This window comes from Heterocephalus glaber, unplaced genomic scaffold, assembly GCF_053883595.1.
Source record: "Heterocephalus glaber isolate CG9 unplaced genomic scaffold, H.glaber_assembly_v1.0 deba00000347, whole genome shotgun sequence".
In the NCBI taxonomy this organism is placed as follows: domain Eukaryota; kingdom Metazoa; phylum Chordata; class Mammalia; order Rodentia; family Bathyergidae; genus Heterocephalus; species Heterocephalus glaber.
In genome coordinates, this window is record NW_028258143.1 from 44,925,834 (window position 1) to 44,951,844 (window position 26,011).

The 26,011-nt window shown below is 34.5% G+C and overlaps 1 protein-coding gene across 16 annotated transcripts in view; it reads right to left on the bottom strand.

The window, feature by feature from the left end:
* Cobll1 (cordon-bleu WH2 repeat protein like 1) overlaps nt 1-26,011 on the bottom strand; it is a 151,427-nt gene that overhangs the window by 23,899 nt on the left and 101,517 nt on the right. For 15 of the 16 annotated variants that reach the window (XM_021265510.2, XM_021265482.2, XM_021265499.2 and 12 more), the window contains 4 exons: nt 23,425-23,626; nt 21,404-21,632; nt 15,485-15,582; nt 15,138-15,374 (listed from right to left, as the gene is read on the bottom strand). In XM_021265510.2, coding sequence (XP_021121169.1) covers nt 15,138-15,374; nt 15,485-15,582; nt 21,404-21,632; nt 23,425-23,626 — 766 coding nt within the window. The remainder of the gene's footprint in view (nt 1-15,137; nt 15,375-15,484; nt 15,583-21,403; nt 21,633-23,424; nt 23,627-26,011) is intronic. The other variant, XM_021265516.2, reaches the window with a different exon arrangement.

Consider the following 26,011-nt stretch of genomic DNA (forward strand, 5'->3'; position numbering starts at 1 on the left):
TGTTGAAGGTACTTCTACAAAGCCCCATTAAAGCACTACTCCTTTTGTAGACCTAGTTCATGAGCAAGAATGCAGTAGGTAATCAATAAGGAATTGCTGAAGGCACACAGAAATGGCAACATTTGATTTTCCCCTTCCCACAGTTCCAGGTTTCTTATGTTTTGACTGATTGTTTTCATGAGGTGTATAATAAAAATATTTTCACCTTTAAGACACATTTCTAGACACTGTTACTTCTGGATCTTTTCTATTACTTGATAAAAGCACTCATGACATGAATTTCTCAAGCAACACTATATGCTAGGAGTTAGAATCTTAAATTTGGGATATAATATAATAGAGCAGATAGCACAGAAATAAGGAAGGAGGAATTTTTATACAAAGATTCAGAAATTCATTTGAGCCTATCCATAATATGAAGATAGAATACCCACAGACTTACATTTATTAGTCTAGAAGTCTTAAAATAAGCTAGCATTTTTGTACAGGATATTTCTATGGATAAGGAAATTTAAACTTGTCAAAATAGACAGATTTTGATACTTTTACAAATGCTAAAAGTTTTTCACTAACATTTATGAAGACAGTTGACGGAATGCACGTTGAAAGGGCAAAGCCATGGACATCTCGAGAAGCATATGTTTTATAACTTTACTCTTTAAGATTCATCTCCTTATGCTGATGTGCAGATGTAAATATATGTACATTTCTAGAGCTGCAATTTTGATCAAAGATACAGTACCAAGAAACAGGACAACAGAGGAGAAAAAGACTGTTACTAAGAGATAAGATCTGTCATGATTAGATTTCATGCTGTGATTAATGGTTAAAACTTATTAAATTTAATAACAATATAAATGTAACAACTGTACAAGAGATGATCCAAAGGCAGGAGTTTTGAATTAATAAGAATTGTGAGTTTACATAACTGATGGCAGATTAATGACAGAAATGTAAGTTTTCTTTTGAGACATGAGTGGTATTAAGGAAATAGTTTTATATTTTTTGTTGCCCTATAAGACAGAAACACAAGAAGTTTTTATAATGAAACTCTTAGAAACAAATCTCAATCAGCTAAGGTACTGCTGAAGAAAGTTAATGTAATAAAAGTCAAACTTGGGGGTTTTTGTGTTGTCTCAAATATCACTATACAAATGATAGGAAGGAAGCCCTCGGCCTGGAGGAAGGGATTCTGATCCACTGGGTGAGTCTACAGGGAAAAAGGGGGGCATTTCAGGAAGGACTTCATTATTTCTTGCTAGATTGTAGCCAAGAAAGCTGTACTTACTTGGAATATATACAGAATATACACATCTAACCCACAGAGAGACTCTAAATCCAAGAATAAAGAATATCTAATGTTACAGAGCAGACACACTAAACCATCAGTCATTAATACATGAGTTTCCAATAAAGTCTGGGGAAGCTACCAATGCCTAAACAGTGCCATTTTAAAGCTGTATTTTTCCGTGTATTTTAGGAAAATGATCCTAATAATCTCTCCACAGTCCTACTCTTAAATTGACCTCAGTTAAATCCCCCAGTGTTCTTACTGTGAATCTGTCTAACTGGAGAAGACATACAGAGGGTTTGTAGGTTGGACGGTACCCCACCACAACAGTTACCAAACAAACAGGCTTTGGAGTAAACACCTGGGATTGAACTAGGAAATGTGTTGTTTGTCTCTGACCTCCAGCCTCCTCATCAATGAGACAGGAAAGTAACTCTACCTGTGTTAAAAAGGGCTGGGACACTTAATGTGATGCATGTAAAACCGAATAGTGCCTAGCATACCATGCATATACCATAAACATTAGCTGATATTATTTTTTATCTGTTTTAAAGTATATGAGCGTGTGTAATAAAATAATAGTTTTTGAGGTTAGAATAAAAGTATGGAAAGACTGTCCTTTCTCTCTGGTGGTAGTGACAGTGAGAGTCCTATAGAGATCAATGGCAGTTATAATCAGCCTTGAAACTCTACAGTGCTAATGTCCAAGAACCTGTGCTTGGTCCACTGCATAAGCCAAATATATCACCTCAGGTCACTTTATCATAATGTAAAGAATTTTAATAAAAGTTATTTAACACTGCTTTCTGAAATCTTGGTGATAAGAACGTGGGTGGGTATTATCATAAACTTGAAATATTTCATAAGCGAATGTGAAGAACTAAAAATAAAGAGTTGCTTATAATAGTCTTTAGCTTTTTCCACCAAGATACATTTCCTTTAGTCAAATTATGACATTTTAAAAAATGAGATTGTTTTTAAGTCTGAAGATTTTGCAAAATGAGAAAACAGGTATCTACTTACTAGCAGAAACTGCTTTGGTTAATCAGTAGAGATACTCAATTATTTACTTTTGTTTAAACCATTAGTGAATGCTAAGCCTGTGACAGGAACACACATCATCAAACTTTATGGGCTGTGAAAGGGAACAGCTACAAGGAAAACCAGAATATACTGGCAAAAGAAAGTGGCAGCAAGGTCAGGTGGAAAGCCTTGCCAGAGTTAAAGCCTTAGAATTCACATCTAGATCAGAATCTACTGGTTCAAAATGAGACTAAATCTTACAAAGAAAATGGAATGAAATGGTGTTGAATAGATTTATTCTACACTAACTCTTAAATCATTTATTAATCACAGTTGAATTATAAGATGTGGGTAATTAAAATCACTATTTTCTAGGTAAAAGTTAAATGAAAAATAAAAAGGAAAAAAATTAAACTAAGAGATGCAAATACAGTAGCCCAACTTCAGTGATATTTTTAAAAGTTTTCTATTGAGAGCTTTTGGATATTTCTGTTTACAATATGATTTTCACATGTGGGGAAGGGTAGGGCTAGTGGAGAGAACTTAATCCCTTAAATTTATCTTCAAACTCATGTTTTTCTTCTTAAAGAACAGATTCATATTATCCTATTCTAACCCAAACATTCTCAACAAATACTATGGAACAGTATTAAATATCTTATGATTGAAATTAGGTTTACACAAATTTGTTATGAATTATGTCCCAGTAGCTGAACTTTCCATATAAATTAGGGTCAAGTTTTAACTCTTAACTCTTGATGAAAAAAAGTCTAAAATAGTTTTAGAACTTAGACAAGTAAATTTTCTTAAATATCATTTAACAGTTGCTTATTATACTATAATGAATGTAATATAGAAGTATGAAGTATTGCTGGTCATTGTGGCACATACCTATAATCCCAGGTACTTTGGAGGCTGAGTCAGAAGGATTCCAAGTTTAAGGCCAATCTGGGCAATTTAGTAAGATCTTATCTTAAAATAAAGTTTTTATAAAGGGACAGGGATGTAGTTCAGAGGCAGAATGCTTGCCAAGTATATGTGAGGCCCTGGATTCAATCTCCTGTACTGGAAATAAAAAAGCATGAGGTATCAAATTTACAAAAGAGGAAAATTTTGAAGGTAAGTATAAAAGAATGAAATGTAAATAAAGTGATAAAGCGAAAAATCTATAAAGTCCAACAAATATAGGTCACCTCACAGAAGTTTTGGTGTATATCCTTTAGTGCATGTCTTTTATACCTCCATACACATGCATACATGCACATATTTTTCTTTTTATTGGATAAAACTGTAGGTACCAGATATTTTTTGTTATTATGCCTTCTTAAAAATAAAATGTTAACTTTGGTTAGGCAGGGCAAGTTTATTTCTTGAATCTCTGGTCTGTACTTGTTTCTCCTTTGGATGGCAGTCCCCACTCCTGAAAATCTAGGGCCTATATATATCCTAGTTTATTATTCTCTGCTTATAAGCCTCTTTTAAGATTCTCCATTGATAACACAAATCCTTAGCTTGTCTAGATCAACTTACATTAAGAGAAATCAGATCACATCAGAGTGAAGGGGTGTAAGAAATAGGAGTGGCTTGTCAGGTACTAAACCACTGCAATTAGGGAAGAGAAATGAACAGTAGTATCAGAGCCAAGAGCTCTTAAATTCACACTTGGTAAACCATTAACTATTCTACTATCAATCTGTGAAATAAATACTATGAAAGAAAGCAATGAGATGAGAGGTGAATTTACATCTAGGTGTTCTAGATACCACCACCACAACCACTAAACAGTGCCTTCTGGGATACTAACTAAAGTTCAGCCTTTGTACAGGATCCTAAGTGGCCAAGCTTGCCAACTGATCTCTTCAAAACTCTATGGTTTAAAATTCATTATTGGTCAACAATAACTTCATATCCTCTAATTAACAATTCCACTAACCTGAGCATGTCTTCATCAAACTAAGTCTTAACCTGTGTTTTTTTGTTTTGTTTTGTTTTTTTGTGATACCCATGTACTGGAGTTGGCTTTTATGCTACAATCATTAATTCAGGGAGAAAGATGTCAGTAGTTCAATGCTTTATGTTGTTGTTGCACTTGAAGTTTTAGAAAGCTTTGGAGGAGAGGTATCACAATTTGATTATCACTGGACAAAGTTCCAAACAATAAAGCACTTTCTTCTGTTAAAAGGTAACAAAAGGATAAAAAATTATAATAGTAGAGCAGGAAGAGACTTTGGGAAATTTAATTATAAAACTTTATTCTACAGAGGATAAACCAAGCCATAGAGAGAAGTTCAATGAAAAAGATGATTAAAAAAAAAAGACAAGGACAAAACATAATAGGCTTAGTAGTAGAATTCAACACTATATCTCAACCAAGGCCAAGGTTTATTCTACCAAAACATACCTCCTTTCCAGCTTTTCCCCATGCAAAAAATATATGTGGATATATACATATATCTCCACTTGAATTATGCCCTTGAAAGATTTTTACATTTCTTTTCATAAAGCTATGATGCTTTCAATTCATTAACCCTAAATTCCTTTGAGAATGTCTTATGAGTGGTTATCCTTTGCTTATAATATTTTTCTTTTAATCTCAAAGATGAGAACATAACTCATAGTACACCTTGGCTGAAAAAAAAGGTGAATCAGGAGAAAGCTGAGCCCATGGATCAAGCAGGAAAGACAGTTGATGGTGGGGAGTCTAGCTCTCTGTGATCATAGTGATTAGGATAGAAGTGTCTCAAGCCTTCTGGGACACCGTACCACTTCCCCCAGCACCGAGGAGCAGAGCACCCCACAGCACCCAGGAGGTGAGCCATGCGGGCAGCAGCAGCACATCCCCCCCACTGAAATGAGAAGACACATAAACAAGTCTCAAAACCAGACTTCCAGATCACCTAAAGCAACCCCAAAGGGAAACGAAATGGAATAATCTGATATTCAACTACCTGGACTCCCTGAACTGGCAACAAAAGAGGATCTGGAAAAAAAATGAAATCAGAAATAATTTCTCAGATGACAGCAGAGATTGTGCCCACAGTGCAAGACATGATTAATAAATCTAAGGGCTGGGGATTTAGCTCAGTGGTGCCTGCCTCCCAAGCACATGGTCCAGAGTTCAATCCCCAGTACAGCAAAAAAATAAAATAAAATAAAATAAAAATAAATAAATAAAATAAAAAATAAATCTAGAGAGGACACAGATAAAAAATAGAGGAGGTGAGGAACATGATGGAATCCCAACACAGGAAACAAATGGAATCCATAAAACAGATGCAAACAGATTTCCAGGAAATTAAAAAACACACAAAATCAGAATACACATTCTTTTCAGCTGCACATGGGTCATTCTCCAAAATAGACCACATACTCACTCATAGAACATGTTTAAGTAAGTGCAAAGGAACTGAAGTTATCCCCTGTATATTATCAGACCACAGTAAGATGAAATTGGAAATCAATAGCAAAAGAAACCCCAAGAATTTCATAAACACATGGAAATTGAACAACACACTTCTCAATAACCAATGGGTCACAGAGGAAACTAAAGAAGAAATCAGACAGTTCCTATAATTAAATTACAATGACAATGACAATACAACATATCGGAATCCATGGAAGCAGCCCAACTGCCATGAACTGGAGACCGGATAAAGAAAGTGTGGGGTTTTTTTTTTTAATAAAATGTACTACTCAGCCATAAAAAAATGAGAAATTAAGAGACATTTATAGCTAAATATATGGATGCACAATGAGACCATACTCTTAAGCAAAATAAATAGGACACGTATGTATAAATATCAAATAGTTTCTCTAGTGTGAGAAACTGAAAGTGCTAATAAGGACTAAAAGGTATAATAGATAATGTGAAATAGGAAAAAGGGCAAAGGGGAAGGGGTAGGGGAAAGGGAAAAAGTGAATGGAATTAATGTGAGAAAATGAAAAAATGTAAACAAAGTCACTGTACATAGGGAGGGGTGGAGGGGCTGAAGGGAGGGCAGGGGAATGGGGAAAAAATAAGAACCAAGAGAGATTATGTAAAGGTGCAAATTTCCAATGATGAATGTCATTATATTGTATACCAAAAATGTAGCAATAAAATTAATTTTTTTAAAAAAAGGATAGAAGTGTCTCTACAGACAGATTAGAAGAATATGAAATACCTACGGGTCAGTGGAGCCTAAGACCTATCAGAGTAAAGTAGCAACAAAGGGAACAAAATAAACTGGGACCAATTCAGTTTATTCCAGGAAAGCCAGCAAGGATGTATAGAAGGCTTAGACAAGAAATCCTCCCCATATGACCTCCCACAATGAGCTTTGCTTATCATCATGGCTCCAGAAAAGAGGCCTGCTTCTTTGCTCCTCTCTGCCCTGCCCTCTGTTAACAAGTTCTGGTTATCAGAGAAAGGCAAGTCTCCCCTTGAGGTACCAAACACCACCATAGTAGACAAAGTGAGCAACATGGTGCTACAAGGACAAGTAAAGGATGTCTCCTAACACTGATAATTTTCAATGCTCTTTTATGAATTCAGTGTGCAACTTCAAAGACACAGCTTTTTACATATTGATACATAAGGAAGAGAAATCCACTCATTCCACAAATGTTGTTTAAATAATATTTTTCTTTAAATTTTAAGAAATATAATGAGCATAGCTCTTTACTTTTAGGTCAGAGGGAAAACTGGCAGAACCTAAAGAGTACTGATACAGAGAGTTTTTGCGAGGATTAAATGAATCATCTTCATAAAACTTTGTCTGGAATATTAATAATCAGTATATGAGCATTTGCCACTACCTTTATTTTTATGATTATGACCTTTGAAATGAATCTATTGAAAATTACAATGACAAAGTATGCATTATACCTGAGAAAGGTTATACTATGCTGGTACATTTCTCTATTGAATGAAACCAGTCATATTTTTGGAAGTACAGACAGCTGTAATCTGTATATCAAACTGGAAATGCCATGGTAACCACTGTTCCTAGGCAATTGTAGAATTATGTGTGTGGTCCATTTTCTATATAAGAGGAGAGTAGAAGAGAAAATAAAATGATTATGTGATAACCTGGATATAAAACATAGAGGTATATTAATTAAAAATTTAAAACTTTATTACAACAGAGTATAACTTAATTATTCTATAAATGACTAAGATAAAAATTAAGCAAAATAAGAACAAAGATATGCCTATTTATTTCATAAATATATGACAATATATCATCTACTTATAAACCATGGTGCATAGGAAAAAGATAAAATGGGGTAAAAGATGAATAAGCATTTAAGAAAAGTCAGTTATTTACAAAATTAATACTCTAGGTATTAAATTTCACTTGCATAATACTATCTGGCAAAATGTTTCAATTTCTCAATCTTTGAGTGTCTGTAGCAAAATGCAAAATGAGACCAAATGATATGCCTCTATTGTTTACTGTGTTACCAGCCACAATCCAATATTCCAAGTAAAATGATGTATTACATTAGTGGTCAGGGAAAACCTGCTTGCTGTTGTATGTATATGTGATTCTTTTTTTTTTTTAAGCGTATGTGAACAGAAACAACTTTATTTATTTATTTATTTATTTATTTATTTATTTATTTTTGGTACCAGGGAACTCGGGTCCTTGCACTTGTGCAGCAGGTGGCGAAATCATTGAGCTAAACCGCTGGCCCTAAAAACAACTTTATTATAAAAAGCCAAAAAAGCAAAAACAGTCGCACTGTATTGAGATATAATATGGTAGCAGATTAAAAAAATTATCTGCATATGGTTTAAGATTACTCCTAACAGAACATACTGTGGTCACAGGACAGGAACGCATGTAATTCTAATTAGCAAAGTCATATCAAATATGCCACATGAAAAATTCTCGCCAAGGTTATTTGAATTCTATGGTTCAAAATCACCTACAACCTCTTTTCAACTCTTTAAACTCTTCTTCAAATGCAAAATAGGCTTCAGAGGATAATTTATCAATAAGACTAGGACATCCTTTGATCACTGATTTTATTTAATGTGTTCTTCAAGTAAATATGCTCATAGAGAAACTAAATTTTTAACTCAGTTTTATTACTAGAATTCGAGTCACTTTCTATTTAAGTCAATGTCCTTGAATTTCTGCCTTGTTTTATAAATGATAATTTTATTATATATAACTATGTACATTTTATATATCAATCCATGCAATATGGTTCATATAAATACCAGCACGAGCCAATTATATCTTGTTACACAAATGTCATTTCAAACCATTAGAAACATATTCACAAAATGCTTTAAAAACTCCAGAAAAAACTACCTACTATTTTTAATAGGAGTTTTCTTTCCAAATGAATATTCTGGTAGAAGATAGTATTTTCACTTTTATAGGGAAATAACTTGAGGCTTGAAATCATGCAAGAGGGCAGAAAAATTCAGGGATGAAAAAGACACTGCAGCACTGATAGTGAAACGTGTGTTCTATAAAATATATTCTTGATGGAGAAAATTTTAGATGCAGAATTAATTCCAAGAAAGGTTAGGATCAATTATTTTACTGACTTGGGTCTTTAGTGGATCCTTCTTGGAAATGCCACAAGCAGCTGTCAAAATCAAGTCAGAAAAATCAACAGCCTGTTATGTGAATAATTTCAGTACAAGCTCTAAAACCACTATCCAAATAGTTTAATTTGCCAATATTGGGAAATGTCTAAGAGGAATGTGGCAAATTATTAAATATGGAGAGCCAAGAAGTATAAGAGATGTGGCTTGACAATGTTTTTTTCCAAGAAACAGATAAATTAATCAACAAGCCTTGATTAAGGCAAACATAGATTTGTGACTACTAAAAACATGAAAATGAAAAGCTCAAAATGAATAAAATTGCTAATTATACATCACCTTGTCATGCATTACTTATATTATCTCTCTAACTATATTTTCCATCACTTCACTCATGCAAAATAAGCAATTGCTATTTCTAATAAAATGTAACTATTTTTAATATTTCTTATTTGCTTTATTAAAGAATGTTTTAGATAAAAAAGAGAAAAATTAGAATGCTGTATTCTGTTAAACAGCGCACCCTTGTGGTTTATTTTGCATAGTAGACAATAAAAATTAAAAGAATATAAGTATACACAAAATTATTCACATACAGCAGATCTTGTCATATATTTTTTCCCCCCAGTTACATTTTTCACAGCACATTAGTACTTTTGATCATTAAAGACAGAGGCTTATTAAATTTTTAAGTTAAAACCAAAATTGTTAAAGGATATAAAATATTTAGTGTGATAATGGATATTTTGATTTTAAATTTAAAACAGGTAAGCAGTCTCACTGGTGTGAGAAGCTGAAAGTCTGCAAAATGTATAACAGATATAAAATAGAAAGAGGTCGTTCAAAAGGAAAGAGGAACTAGGAAGGGAGAAGGGGGAAAGGAAGGGAGGGAAAAGAAAAACATAAGAAGGATAAAATAGAAACAAAACTTGGTAAATAAGGAGAGGAAGAAGAGGTGAAGAGAGGAGAAGGGAGGAGACTCAAGACAGATCATGCACAGGTACAAATTCCCTGTGATGAATGTGATCATTATCGGTATCTAAAGTGTATTAAGAATATTAATTAAAAGCAATAAAATAGGGCCTGGGATTTAGCTCAGTGGTTTCACCGCCTGCTGCACAAGTGCAAGGACCCGAGTTCGATCCCCAGTACCAAAAAAAAAAAGCAATAAAATAAGGACAATTCATCTATAAATTGGTATTTTTTGCTAAACTTTCTGAATAGGTGCACATAAACAAAATCAGTTTGAGTGGTAATTGTACCTATATTCATCATGTAATGTACTGTGATGTTTTGGTTGCTGGTCCTTAAATTTTCGTTTTAACTTTTTCAAAATTCTGACTTTTCTGTAAAAGCTTTAGAAAAACATTGCTAAGAATTGTGTGGGCCAATTACTATAAAATATAAGCAATCTTTAAGTTGTTCAAATATTTCTGAAAATTCACAATATACAAATGAAATACTAAAATTTTCCGATGTGTGACAAATTCTCACTGTCTATATTGCACTTTGCTACATGAAAGCTGCAGTTAATATCTAATTGTTAATTCTCTTAAAAACCTACTATTGAAGATGCAGTTTTTTTATAAAATGGAGTACTACTCAGCCATAAAGAACGAGAAACTAGAGACATTTATAGCTAAATGGATGCATATTGAGGCCATACTCTTAAGTGAAATAAATAGAACACACATGTGTAAATACCAAATAGTTTCTCTAGTGTGAGAAACTGAAAGTGTAAATAAGGATTAAAATGAGTAATTGATAATTTGAAATAGGAAGAAATGGTCCAAAGGGGTAGGTGAAGTGGGAGGGGAAGGGGAAAGGAAAGAAGGGAAAGGAAAAATTATGAGAAAAGAAAAAAATGGAAACAAAGTCTATGTAAATAGGGAAGGGCGCACAGGTAATGGGGAAAAAATAAGAACCAAGATACATCATGTACAGGTACAAGCACCCAATGATAAATGTAAATGTACTGTATACCTAAATGTACCAATAAAAGAATTTAAGCAAAAAAACCCCCCCAAAAACCTACTACTATGTTACGGATTTTTGCTGGAGAACACAACTCCCTCTGGGTGGGGAGAGGAAAAAAGAAAACCTTATCAATGTTATCAGCTTTAAAAAACAATAATTTAACTTTTAATGCTTATTTTTAGAGGCTAGAGTAAGGACATCATGTTATATCCATCAATGTAATATTATGCAACCTTTAAAAAGGGAAAGCCTTCTATGTACTGATAGGGATATCCTAAACAAATCATTGAGTATCAAAAAAGTAAAAAATATAAACAGTGCCTGTAGCATATGTCCACTTGGGAAAATGTGATCAGTTGGCATCACTGTTGGCTTGAACATGCACAGGCGACCTCTGGCAGAATCCACAAGAAACAGTCAACAGTGGCTGCTTTGAGCAAGAGAATCTAGTGGAGGACAAGGCAGGAAAGGGGGTAGAATTTCCGCTGCATTTTCCATTTGATCTTCAGAGCTATATAAATATACTACCTACACATACAAATAAAAATCAAATATGAAAACTATGAGAGAGATAACTTCAAAGTAAAGATTAAAGAATATTCTGTGCTAGGATCTTGAGAAAATCCTCTTTTAAGAAAGCATAAGAGTCAACTGAATGGGTAGGTGGAGATGAAGGAGGGGGAGGTAGCATCATTCCACAATGAGTCAAATCTTCTGGTCAAAGTTAAAAGCATCCTAAGGGCTGAAGATGTAGCTTGGCGGCACCCTGCCTGCCTGGCAAGCCCAAGGTCGAGTTCAATTTCCGGTATTGAAAAAAAAAAAAAAAAAAAGTTAAAAGCATCCTGAAAAAGAAGAGGAATTAAAGCTTAAAAGTGAAATTATGATTAGTTTGTAGAGGAACTTGAGATCCAGAAAATTACAGTTGACTAAAGTTTCTGAACTTGGAAGTAATAATTAAGAAATATAAACGTGGCAGTTTGCCACACTCAGAGCATGCTGAAGACAAGTTAAATACCGGTTCTCTCCTTAGTCTGTGTCCTGAATTTCCACAGGAATGACTTCAAGAGGGAATGGAAGACACAACAAAGTGAGACTGCATGAAGAAATGGTTCCTAAGTGGATGTGAAAAAATAAGAAAAAAGAGATGCTCTTGAGCTTCTCGGTTGGGGAGAAAAAAATAAATATAGTTCTTAATTTGCTGATTTCCAGGTAGCGATGAGTCAGTAAGTATCCAAGAGTTCAAACTGCAATGGGAGGAATATTAGGACAGGAATTACAGAATTGACATACTACTATCCTAGGGCTGCCACAACAAATTACCATGACTGAATGGCTTAAACAACAGAAAGTTACTCCTCCATGGTTCTGAAGTCCAGAAATCTGAAAAGAAGGCATTGACAGGGCTTTTGTCCCACAAAAGGCATTAGGGAGTATTGCCCTGTCTCTTTCTGGGACTCCCAGAACTCCCTGGCTGAGCATCATAACACCAATCTCTGCCTTGCCTTCACAAGACCTGTTCCTCTACGTCTCCATATCTGTTTTTCCTCTTCTCAGGAGGGTACCAGTCATAGCATTTGGGCCAAACCCAAAATCAAGTTCTCATCTCTAAATGCTTAACTACATCTATAAAAAACTATTTCCAAGTAAGGTCATATCAACTACAGGTATTAGGGATTTGGACCTGGACATATCGCTTAGGGGACATTATTCAGATCACTCCAGTGGAGACCTGTAAGTCCATGAAATTGACAAAAAAAATAGATATCCTTTTCTAAAGAGGACAGTAAATATAGATGAGATCACAGATTCCAGAACCTCCACTTAGAAAATGGATAAAGGAAATAGAAAGAAAGAAAAAAGAGTTGAGATATAAGAAGAGTATCAAGGCCAAAAAAGTGAGAAAAATGAAGACCAAAAGGTAACTAATTATATCAAAAATGGCCACAAATGTAATGTGCCGAGATGCCCAGGAAGGCAGAAATCCAGGTGTGTGCATGTGAGCACACTCACACTGACAAACATAACCAGAGCTTCATTATTAAGACTTTTTGTAATGAATAAATAAAACATGATTCTTTGACTTCTTTAAAGAAAAATAACTCTAGGTCCTGCTGAACAATACATCAAAGAACAATCCAGATGTCCAGATCAAAAGAAAAAATAATTAGAAAATTATATAAAGATGTGTAGTTTGCCAAAAGCAACATTCTTAAAAAAAAAATGACTTAACACAGGGGCACCAACTGGTCATAGAGCAGAGAGTGAGAATCAAAAGAAAGAGCTTTCAGCAAGGTCACTGGAAGCTGAATTTTAAGATGCAGACTATTACAAAGACCAGCTAGGCCTCTTGGGGATCCAAGTATAAAGGAAGTTTACTGGGACAGATTGAATGAGGACAGCTATAATAAAGACGTGTGAGCAGAGGATAAGAACACATCTATACATAAAAATACTTCGGTAGCTACTGAGAGTAGTATAATCATTTATACACTTTTATTATAATCAAAAATATCACACAATCCTGAAAATGCTGACATTTTCTATGAAGAAAACTTAAAGGTACTACAAGCACAAAATGAAGTCTTTGGGAGCCTGACTTGGCCCCTATTTTCCCTGCTTAGTTTTCCTGCTGTCTCTCGAGCACACCCCAGCATGCTGCCCCCTCACCATCCGTGAGTCTCTGACCAGCGCACTTTTCCTGACGACAGCACTCCTACATACATTTTAAGACTAAATTTGAGAATCTCCTCCCTATCGTGCTTTGTCTAACAACAAGCAGTTACCCTGAAGATGAGATAATGTTATCACTAGAAAAAATTATCCTATTGATTTATAAAATGGGATTTTAGGTTACAAACATTAAAGGTACAAGAAAATCTTAACAGAAATTAGAAGAGTTTAATAGGTGATTTTCCAAGAAACCACTTAGGGTAAACATTTCAAAAGTTCATTTCTATCTGTTTGAGTTGCTGCCTTCTAAAGACACATATGATAATTTAAAAACTACAGAAAAAATATTTTTAAATTAAAGAACACACAAATGTATATTAGGTGTTTGTGAACTATTCATTTACTTGAGCACTGAATTTATTAAACTTCTAAGACTGAAACAACATCCTTCAACTAGATACAAGAAATGTACTCACTATCTCAAGTATCTCAAAATAAAATTTGTTCTCAAAGCCATGTAAGTCATTTTCTCATGTATGGTCTCACAATCACATTTACCTAAAAACTCATTCATATTCTACATAAAGGGATATATAGATTGTTTAGGCATGAAAAAAATAGTTTGCAAAAGGATTCCCATGAAAAGGTATACTCACATTAAAGCAAAGTCAAATTAACAAAGCTTTGAAGAAAAGGTACACCCAGAACAATGCTTTGAACCTAGCACAGGAGATATTATGATTTATATCTGGGACCCTCCCCCCCCGCCAGGGTCTTAATATTCCCATGGGGGGGATGTGGGGGAAGTGATTGGATCATGGGATGTGATCATCACTGTACAAATCCCCTGATGAGTTTATAGCCGGTGGGATCTGGCCAGAAGTGGTGGGGTGTGAGGGTGTGGCCTGGAAGAGTTTATCTCTTTCCTGCTCCTCCCTCCACACTCTGCTTTCTGCCTCCATGCAGTGAGCAACCCTCCTCTGCCATGCCTGCCTACATGCTGTCCTGCCCTGAAGCCAGGGGACTATGGACTGAAACCCCTACAAACTGTGAGCCAAAATAAACCTCTCCTCAGCTAACTTGTGGGTGTTGTATTTTGTTCCAGCAAGGAGGAAAGTAACTAACACAGGGACATATAAGGGAACTGCAGTGTATTTCATTAAAAAGCTCATTTGAAAAACAGTATCAATATACCAGGTAGACACCATGATTTCCCTGGAGAATTGGAGAGTCAGGTCAAGAAGATACACGCAGGTAGAAACTCATGAACGTAACACAAAGATTGTCCTGTTGTTTAGAAAGAAAATTTACTTGAAAATGAGTATTTCAAATGTACAAAGAAAGGGCCCCTGTTGGGCTTTGTAAACAAAGACTAGATTTATAGATCATTTACTTGCTTGAAAATGAAAGCTACTTAATTGATATTTATTCTTCACTACATGGCAGAGCTATACATAATTTCTTCCTAGTACTAATATTACTAGGAACTAGTTGTTTATTTTACTACACATTAATAACTGTTACTAACTTTCTTAGGAGTCTGAGTGGAAAAATACAAGTTAGGTAAAAGGATAAACAGACGATTCCCTTCTTCATCCCCAAAACACACAAATAAAACAAATGGCCCACCTTCTCAGCTTCCTCCACACCTGTGGACTTTGACACAGAAGAGCCTGGCCTCTCTTGGGCTTTCTCAAGGTCCTGGGGTGTACTCTGTGATGACAGCATGGGGGGTAGCGGGGCCCGCCTCTTCTTGGGTGCGTCTGATGGTAGGGTGTTGGACACATACTGCCTGGAGAGGGTATTGGATCTCACAAAAGTTGGGCGGTGCTTATTTATTAGAGGGGTTGCAGGAGCACTTGCAGTCTAATAAAAGAATGAAGGAAGCATCTCCATGTAATTTCAAGATAAAAAGCACTAATAATTTTTAAAAGACTTCAGTAATCTTAGGTAGTGCTACATAAGAAAATACTTACTTGCTCTCTCTTTTTCTTACTGCGTTGAAAGAAGCTGAAAAACCCCTTGTTTTCTTTCTCTTTCATAATATCTAGGTTTGGTGATATTTGAGAAGACTCTGAAAAAGAAGAAAAGCATCTTAACCTTCATAAGCAGGGCTGAATACTCACTTTGAAGCTTTTCTTCTCTCATTTTTCATTTAAAAACATATGTAATGATAAAAGCTACTAATTATAGTCTGCTATAATCCAGGCTCTCTGCTAGGCACCTGAATCTCATTAAATTCTCAAGGCAACTAGCAAATATTGTTCCTACCTCACAGCAAAAGAAAGTGAAGCTTAAAAAAACTAGGATATATACCGGTACTCAGAGCCAACAATCACAGCTAGATTATATACTCAGTGCTGCATGACTCAATCTATGTTGCATCAGTAATTACCAACATTTCAGAAGTACAATTAAAAAGGACAAATTAAATGAGGTATGACATTGCTACCAGTTTGTCTTGTTTTACTTTGATAATTTTGTCTCAGCAATAAACTATCATGAAATATTTTATTCTCCTAAACATAAATTATATAGTAGTTGGTCCTCTGAAACTTCCACATTAATGAATTAAACAAACCTGGTATAAAAATGTTTGGAAAAAGTTGTATCTGTGCTGAATATGTATTGTCTTGATCCTCTAAAACTGTAGGAACTATTTATATAGTATTTACATTATAGTAGGCATTATAAGTAATCTAGAGATGATTTAAAGTATGTAGGAGGATATGCGTAGGTTATAGGAAATACTAGGCCATTTATATAAGGGTTTTGAGTATCTGCAGCTTTTAGTATCTGCAAGGAGGGAAGGGTTTCTGGAACTATTCCCCATCAGGCACCAAGGGACCAATAAATCTAGCTGGTACTTTAAAACTATTTCATAAATGTTATTTGTTTAATCCAGTTGCTCTTATCTAGGGGTAGTTTTGTCCCCCAGAGGACATCTGATAATGTCTAGGGACAGTACTGGTTGCACCTGGGGACGGAGTCGAGGGAATGTGCTCCTAGCATTTCAGGATAATAGCTGGTGATAAGACTGTGCACAGTGCAATGCACAAGACAGAACCCACCACCAGTGGAGAATTATCTGCCTGCAAACAATAACGCTGAAGTAGAGAAGACCCAGTTTAATCAGAGTTCAAACATCAAACCTCAAGGTTGCAGCCATAATATTTTTTTAAAATATTTCCAAAAACTATTGCCTTGTGTCAATGAAGGACCCAACACACCATTACAAATCCACCAGCACCTAGCCAAAGTGGCTGAGGATATTCCCTAAAAAAAATAGCTGCTTGGGAATGGCTGATCTTCTATTGTATCAAGAAATGTACAAAAAAAAAAAAAAGATAAAGAAATGTACAAAATGAATTTGGAACAAAGTTATACCAGAAAGAAAACTGTCAATATCTACTAGGGATTGTGTTAAAAGAGCTCAGGAATCAACCTGAGATGGTTTTGACTGGTAAAATTCAAGACCATTTGGGCATCACCGTGTAACATCAAAGGAAACCGACATATGGTCAATTCTTTGCTCTCATTATACTAAAAAACTAACAACCAAAACTCATCCTTACTGTTCCCCTTTGTATCTTGCTAGAATTTCAGTCCATTATTTTAAAAACTGGTGAAGAGGCAAAAAGACACCTTTATCTCCTCCCTCTTCTGATTGAATTCTATATACATGATAAAATAGCTTATATGAGCAGGTTTGCTTTTGTAGAAATATCTCAACTAATAATTAAAGAAATGTTTGCTGCAGTCAATCACGATCACCCTCTTTCAATTGCTAGTTAAGATGCAGACACAATTACCAATAGCCAGTCAGGAAAGGTAATATGTCTGCTAACAGAAGTACAAAATACCACCTATGAAATAGGTTTTGTTTATTCTTTTCTTTTCCCTCTCTTTTCTCTTTTTTCCTTCTTCCTCTCTTCCCTCTTCTCCTCCTCCTCCTTAATATCGAGACAGAATCTCATGAAGTTGCCCTGGTTCGGCTTGAACTTGAGATTCTCCTGCCTCATCTTTCTAGAGTGCTAAGATTACAAGTGAGTACCAGCTCCCTCTGGCCCTCCTTGGGACGGGCTATGCTGTTCAGGCTGGCCTTGAATTCTGGGACTCAAGTGATCCTACTGCCTCAGCCCCCTCAGGAGGGCACTACAGTGAGTGCCACTTGTGCCTGGCTCTTATGAAGTACTCTTAAAAATGATATCTTTAAAACCTGATCACATTTTTAGATTTAATAGTCAATTTACATGAAATAGAGGGGACAAAGAAACATAGGAAGTGACACAGGATGCATAAATAAAATTCTGAATGAGACAGACTAAGATAAATGGCCTGGTTTCTTCAATAAATGTATTGCAAGTTTCAAAAAATAAATAAGGAGTAAATTTCAAAAACATTACTTCTATAAAGAAACGTTGGATTTTATGACAAATCACAATATAATTCCAATGATATTGGAAACAAAACAGTATGTATCAAAATTAGAGATATAGCTAAAACAGAATTTAGCAGTAAACATATATTAAATGCTTTTAAAATGTTTAGAAAACTAAATAAATTATGACACTATAGGGACTACTCTAAGAAAGCAAAGATAGTTAATACCAATACATATAAGGAAAACTATATTCAATAAATTAAAACTGAACTCTGATAAATATAAATAAGCAGCTTGCATTTTGCACAAAGAGCTTGGCCATGCTAATAATTAATAGTGATGAACATGTGGGCATCAGTTTACGGTTAAAGATTTTTACGTATACCTGACTTATTTCTTAGAACAATGCTGTGAAGGAGGTGGCATAAGTTATTTTGAGCCGTTTGTCATTCGGGGGATGCTAGCGTTTATCTGCCAGGTGTAGGAAAGGTAAGTAGTGGTTCACCCCATTTTACATCTAAGAAACAAGGGACCAGACATTTAAATAACTTAGATACATGGGCGTTAAATGGTAGTACTGAAACTAGTATCCATTTAAATATTATTAATACTGTGATTTTTCTTTTTTATGTCACTTTCATTTTAAGATAGAATCTACTAAATGAATGTGGACATATAATTAAATTTAGTTAGAACAGTAGGTTGAAAATTCACATGGATGAGAAATGTAAGAATTCACATAGTATGATAAACATAAGAATATTTCAATGTTGATTTCCAGAATCTGGTCATCTTTCATACAAACGGATCTTCATTTACAGCTCTATGTAAGGATGACTGCATGAGAGTTAAACACAAGTCAAGTGACTACTTAAGCTTACTTAGAAAAATAACTCAAGTACCCCAATTTTTTTTTTGTAGAAGAGAGGGTAAAAGTAACTGCATGCAAGGTTCAAAATCTTCTGATGATACCAATAAAATAAAATAAAAACGGAAAAGAAGGTTAAAAACATTAGCAACATTTGGATTGCCTGTGTAGATGCTGACACTGTAAAGAAGTTGTCCTAATGTTACTATTCCAATCTCTTAAGGTTCTCCTTCCCATAGCTGCAAAATAACATTAGAAATCAATGCATTCAACGTTCTCAAAATGAGGCCAAAAATATTATGGAATTTGCTTAGGGTTACACATGTAGAGAGTGCCAAAGTCAAGAGCAAAAGCTAAGTACAAGTTATAGAACACTGTTTCTAGAAACAACCACAGACACATGTTTTCCCAGTTTTTAAATTATTATTACAGAAGTGGAAAGGCAAGATCCAGACAGATAAGGCTGTTTCCTGTAGGAGCATGACAGGGCCAATGTAGTCTCAGAATTACAATGTCTATTTTCTGACTCTTAGCCAGTATACAATCCAAGGTCCTAAGAATTTTCAACTCTGATGTGGCTACTTCATGATAGCCACTGATAACAAATACTCACACTGCTACTTATGTGGCTTAATTCTAGGAACTGAGCATTACCACCGTGCTTCAGGAAAATTAGAAATAGTAAAGAAAGAAGATTGCAATAATATGTAATGTGTAGTTTATTAAGGTTCTTTTAAAAGTAGGGTGATAATTATTAGAATAATCAATTATCTAAGCCTATCCTTTTTAATGGGGGAAAAAAAGACTTTCAGAGTTTATCATTGGATAATTTTTAATAAAGTTTTCTCCAGGAAAGTAATGCAAGCTTATTGTAAAATCCTATAATAAAAAGAAATATGAAAAGTAGCTCATAGTACTATCACCCAAAGGTAAGTACTATTAAAATTTTTATGTATTTTCTCTCAGATTTCATGTAAAAAGTTTTTTTCTATATTGTATTAAACACATTTATATGTTTTAAAAGCTAATTCTAACATAAGCATTTTCCATGTTATTACAAACTGTTCACAAATTAATGGCTGCAAAAGAAAAAGACCTGTGATTGGTGCATTGTCATTTTTCTTAACAATTCAGTGTAAATAATCTGAGATTCTTCCACACTACCAAACCATTAGCATTTATACCATCCCCACCTCCAAAAATAAAGAGCCTTAGAGAAATTATTTTTCTTGTGTAAGAGTAAGGAATATAAATATATTCACACACTTAGAATGGTATAACTATGAAGCATTTATTGAAATATGATAATTAAATTCAGAAATCAAGGAGGAGAGGAACTTACAGTTTTTCATTTTTGTTTTTGTTTTTTTTGGTACCAGGGATCTAACTCGGGTCCTTGTGCTTGCGAGGCAGACGGCAGCACCACTGAGCTAAATCCCTGGCCGATAAATAATTATTTTTAAGAAATAAAAACCAAAGATTTTCTAAGAATCTTTTTCAGAATAGTATATTAGTAGTGTTAAGAAAGTAAGTAATATCAGAAGCTTATTTTCAATTTACCTAATTGCACGTTATAAGCTGCAGTCTCTACTGATTCCTATGTCTTACCTTGTAAACATGACTTACTGGAAACAGTGACAGAAGTGGCTACAGAAGGAGCAGGTAAAAGAGGTAAATTGTACAGATCATGCTTGTTCAGGTATAAAACAACATTGGGTTGAAAAAGTAATCTATAGATTATACAATGCCACAGCATCAGTATAATTTTGAACTTTTCTATGCATAAAGTATATAATTATCTCTTTCACTAAATTTTTCTTTATCCTAGTAAAATGGATTTATGTTGAATAAGACTGCTTTTGTTAGACATCACACATATCAACATTACCTAAGATCTCCAAATTTTAATATGTTACACATTATTTCTATAGATTAAAACTATAAATTATTTGGAAAGTTTAGGGGATTAGACTGATTCATTTTATTAGCCTTTTTATTTTCAGTGCTAACTTTAGAAAAGAAATTGGCAAGAAATTTCCAAACTTGAATGATAAGCCAACACAAAACCATAGTGAGTCTACTTGATTAGAACAACAATGAATTTACATGTAAATTTTATATTGTTTAAATATAAAAGCCAAAAAGAATCATGTTAAATGAGACCAAAAAAGCCAGGAATAATGACATGCAAATTTAGTTCTAGCTACTTGGGGGGCTGAGGCATGAGGATCTCTTGAGTTAAGAATACAAGACAAGTCAGGGCAACAAAATGAGACTCCCATGTCAGAAAGGACGAAGAGAAGGAGGAAAGGACAGAGAGCAAGAGAGAGAGAAGCAAAGAGAGGGAGAAGGAAGGGAAGAAAGAAGAAAAAAGTTCCACAAAACTTAAAATTCATAGGTAGATAGAAAACTATAAAATATATATGGCAGCTAAAAAGACAAGTTTTATTCAAATTTCAATAAATAAATGATTTACATTTCATATTTTCTTCTTTTTCCCAATCCTATGTATTTACTTGTCTATAGGCTCAATTAACTTGCCGTTATGAACCTGAGAACACCTATATATATGTAAACACAATGCACACACATACACATGAGTATATATTTAGGTAAATGAGTCAAATAAAATGTTGAACTCACCTCCACTGACATCCATGGCATATAATTCTCTCAGGCCCAGGTCATTAAGAGACTTTGTCAAGTCGAGGGGTTCCTGAGATTGATAATCTTTCAGCAGCAGTGTGTGCAGTGGGTCAAACTCACACTTGCTACATATAGTAGGGACAAGTTCTTGCAGGAATGCGTGTGGACTCACTCTCACTATGGCCTTCTGTGTTTTCTTAAAATTGATCACTACTCTCACGGTTTTCTGAAACACAGATTAAAGCCATAGTTATGCCATAATTTACTGAAACAAACTTTCTATAATGATGTCTGGAATAATAAGTTAATCTGCAACTATGTATTTATACAACAAACAGTTCTTTACTATTCTGGTGTAAATTCTTTTTCAGTAATGTTACTTCCTAAATCTAAAGCAAATTCAAAGAAAAAATATTAGTTTATTAAGTCATCTAAATTAAATTCCCAACCCTTATATAGTAAACTACTAAGCAGATTTAAAACCAAAAAGAATCAAAAGCCTCATATCTAGTACTACTAATATTTTTTCTTAAATACTTGCTTTAATATTAGGAACTATAAATAATAATTACACATGCCTTTATTCAAGGAATATTTATATTTTGAATGGCTTGTCAATTATCTTAATGAAAAAATGGGTATTTAAGAAAACTACTAATATATTTGTATTCTCTCTATTCAAAGTAGGACAAAATAAAACAAAAAAGAGCTTCATGATATTGCTCATATTGTAAGTTATCAATACATGAAAGGTAGTGATTGTGAGTAGCTCTTGTTGTTCTTATTATTATACTTTTTGGTTAATTTAAATATAATGGTAATACTAAAATTTTTATTTAGCTAATACTAATAATTCAAAATTACTAGGAATCTTTAAACCATCTATCATTTTTATGTAACTGAATTAAATCTTGTATATACATGGAAGTTAGCACATTTGGTTATTCTTAGTGAAATTTACAGTTTGCAGATCCTTACAGACATTTATTCATAAAAACCCTAAATATATTTGAGGGGTCTTGAGACTGATAATGTATGTTCTACAACATAAATAAAACTACTTCCAGCATGACAAATAGTACAGATATGCAACAGATAAGAACAAACCTAGACAGTAGGCAATCCAATATCTTAGATAATGTTTAATATTCAATCATATATTAAAGTGAAATGTTTATTATAAAAAGCCCTGCCAACTTTTTTGTAAATGTTTCATAATATGAAGAAAATATGAGAATACATGTATTCAAATAGTATGTAAATGAACCATAATTTAATAGTGTATATAAAATTTTCTATATTTTATAACATGAAAAATGGTGGTGCTCATAATAAAAGAATATTTCTTAATACCAAAAACTTCTACCACATTATTGCAACAGAGTAATTTTATAAAGAACTGATGAAGGGACTGGGGATATAGCAGCATGGTAGAACATTTGCCTAGCATGTGCAAAGTCCTGAATCTAACCTTCAGAATCGTGAAGGAAATTATATGTACGTATATAAAATATATATTTATATATATAAAGAACTGATTATATTAGAATAATTTTTGTTTAAAAATATACATTAAAGAAACCCGAGCCACTGTGGAGCGTGAATAACAATAATTTGGCCAAGAGGAAGTTACAACTGCCACTTATTAAGAGAGAAATCAAAACAATATTTTAATAAATTCTTCAATAGAATTTCATTAAAAATTCTAAAAGCTTTAAATATAACCTCTTTTAAAACAACTTAAAACACAACACACCCATTCTGGTTAGCCTTTGATGCAATCATATTGCCCACATCATAGCATTCAATAGTTAAGCTATTCCCCTAATTCTAGTTGATCCAAGGATCAATAACCAACTGTATCCTAAAGGCAGTGGCCTTGTACAACATAGTAATCATGTTCAGATCAAATATGATCTGAAAGTCAATTTTTATTTCATTTATAATGAGCTGCTGATATTGACTAAATCAACCTACTATCTTAGTCATGAGACATACATCTATGGTGGAATCCTTACCTCTGGTATTATAGGTGTAGGTTTTTTCTTATCCAAATTTTTTGGCTTTAAAATTACTTTCTCTATGTCCAATATTCCTATTGGTGTGTTTGGCTTAAATTTAATGTTATTCTTCTCAGCTGACAGTAGGTCGATTGTGTAGCTTGAAGGATTTAAGTGATACTGCGCACATAGGAATATCAACAAGTCCATCATAGGCTTACTGTAAAACAAGAGTGATGCTGATCATAAGCGTCCATAAAACGATTTCATTAGCTATTAAAGTTATTGTTTTGAGAATTTTTCTTAGCATGGGTTTATTTTCAATAGATAAAGTAGGCTATTACATAGTACCTGTGAAAGCATCTTAAACATCCATATATTTAAGCAAGCTGGGTGTGGTGGCACATGCCTGTAATCCTGGCACTTTGGGAAGCTGAAGCAGGAGGATCACAAATTTGATTCCAGCCTGGGCAATTTAGCAACTTAGTGACCCTATCTCAAAATAAAAACAAAAGAGGCTAGGGTACAGGTCAGTGCAAAGGTCTTGGGTTCAAGCCCAAGCACCAGAAAAAAAGGTATTAAGCAGACAAAATTATACGAGTTAAAAAGTCCTACACAGCTTGGAAGAGAGCTTAGATCCTAGTGTTGGTTCAATAATTACTATGTTTTCATTTGTCCTTTTTTTCACATTATAAATTTCAGGAGGAGGAGGAGTCCTTTTCTTAGGCAGAGGAGACACGTAGTTTAGCAGGGACTCCTTCACAAAATTGCTTGGAATAATGGCAGCCCTTAGCTTAATGAATTGGGTGTATTCCAAAGTTCTCACAGAATGAAGCATTTGGAACAACCACCACCTTTTTGGATTTAGAAAGAGCAGATACTACCTATGTGAAGAGGCCCACAAAATCCTAAAGAGCACACTACAGATTTCGTTAAGTCAAAGAATATTTATTTAATATTTCTCAGGCTCTAGCGTCATGGCACAGTATTATGGAATACCTGTTTTCCTAGATCTAACACTCTACTAGATAGACCAGACCAAGAGTTAGGAAAGTCCAACCTGCAGGCCAAAGTGGGCACAGGACCCGAGTTCGATCCCCAGTACAAAAAAATAAAAAATAAAAAAATAAATAAAGTTTTACTAAAACATAGTCAAGTCTGTTTCTTTACATAATAGCTCAGGTTGCTTTTGTGTTACCACGGCAGATTGAAGTAGACCTGATGTAGACTGTACAGACCACAAAACCAGTATTTTTACTGTCTTAACTCTTGAGAAAAATGCTTACAGGCCCAAGTGTTAGACAATAAAAAAGTAACCAAGCTGGGTGCAGTGGTGCATGCTTGTAATCCCAGCACTGGGGGAGGCTGAGGCAGGAATCTGGTGGTTTACCAAGACTCTGTCTTAAAAAATACAGGGGGCTAGGGATGTAGCTTGATGGATGTGAAGGTCTTGGCTTCAAATCCCAGTACCATGCATGAAAAAAGTAAATGCATGAGATCACTGTAAATACTGACTGTTATATACTAATGGAAATACAGGACTTATTTTTATAGGAACTTGCATACCTGATTTGAGATTAATTTTAATTATCAGTATACATTGGTCAACATATATGATTACATTCATCTTGGATAAATGGTACATATGCATATTACAACCTAGTCATTTTTACTTTCCTTTTCACCCTCAGATCCTCTAGATACTTCTCAGTTCTTTGTTTGGCTTTCCAAAGATGTCAGTAATTGATACAGACTTCAGTTTTCATTCACACCATCACCAGGTCAATGTGATCTCTGGGTCTTTGTCAGCTTTTAAGGAACAAACACTGAAAACTCTATTGTATCACCTGATTTACTTAAATGCCTGGCCCTCCTACACTGTCAGTTCCCACCTAGGAAAAAGGCATTAAAACATCGTACAGAAGTCTTGCTCTCATGGATAGAAGTGTAGGTTCAGGGTTTGGGGTAAATAGGTGACTGGCCATTTTGCCCCACTGGGAAATGTACACGTCAGTAAAAATGAGTCTCCAATTTCTTAACTGGAGACAGAAACCTAGCTACTGGCCCTCAAGATCTTGACAAGGACATGGGGCTAGGAATCTCACTCTTCAGCATGCCTACTTTCACATGGCCTCTTTCCACCCTCTCCTAGGTGAAAAATCTGTTTGGGACCTCTTGTGCTTTGGTTTTGCCACAGTCTCCTGCTGGGGTGGGGAAGGGTTGGTTGTTTAGAACTGTGTGACCTTGAGGTCAAACAAAATTGTATATAGGTTTTCAAGCTCTGCCCTGCAGTCAACCCCTGCATCACCCTCACCTTCTTGGATGACTGCAGTTCCTAGGCTGCTCTAATCCCATGTCACCAAGTGGTGCATCCCTTAATGGGCCTCACTTCTCTTCTCCCCCACTCTACATACATCAAGAGAAGCAAATACAAGACTAAATCCTACAATTAAAAATGTTCTCTGGAATATGTTTCATGCTTCAAAATATATTCCCTGTGTCTTCTGTCATTGTTACAAAGTAATATGAAGGAGTTTTATGCCTTCCTCCTAAGCGGCACACTAAGCCCATATATAAATATGTCGATAGTTGCCTAAATTTTGAT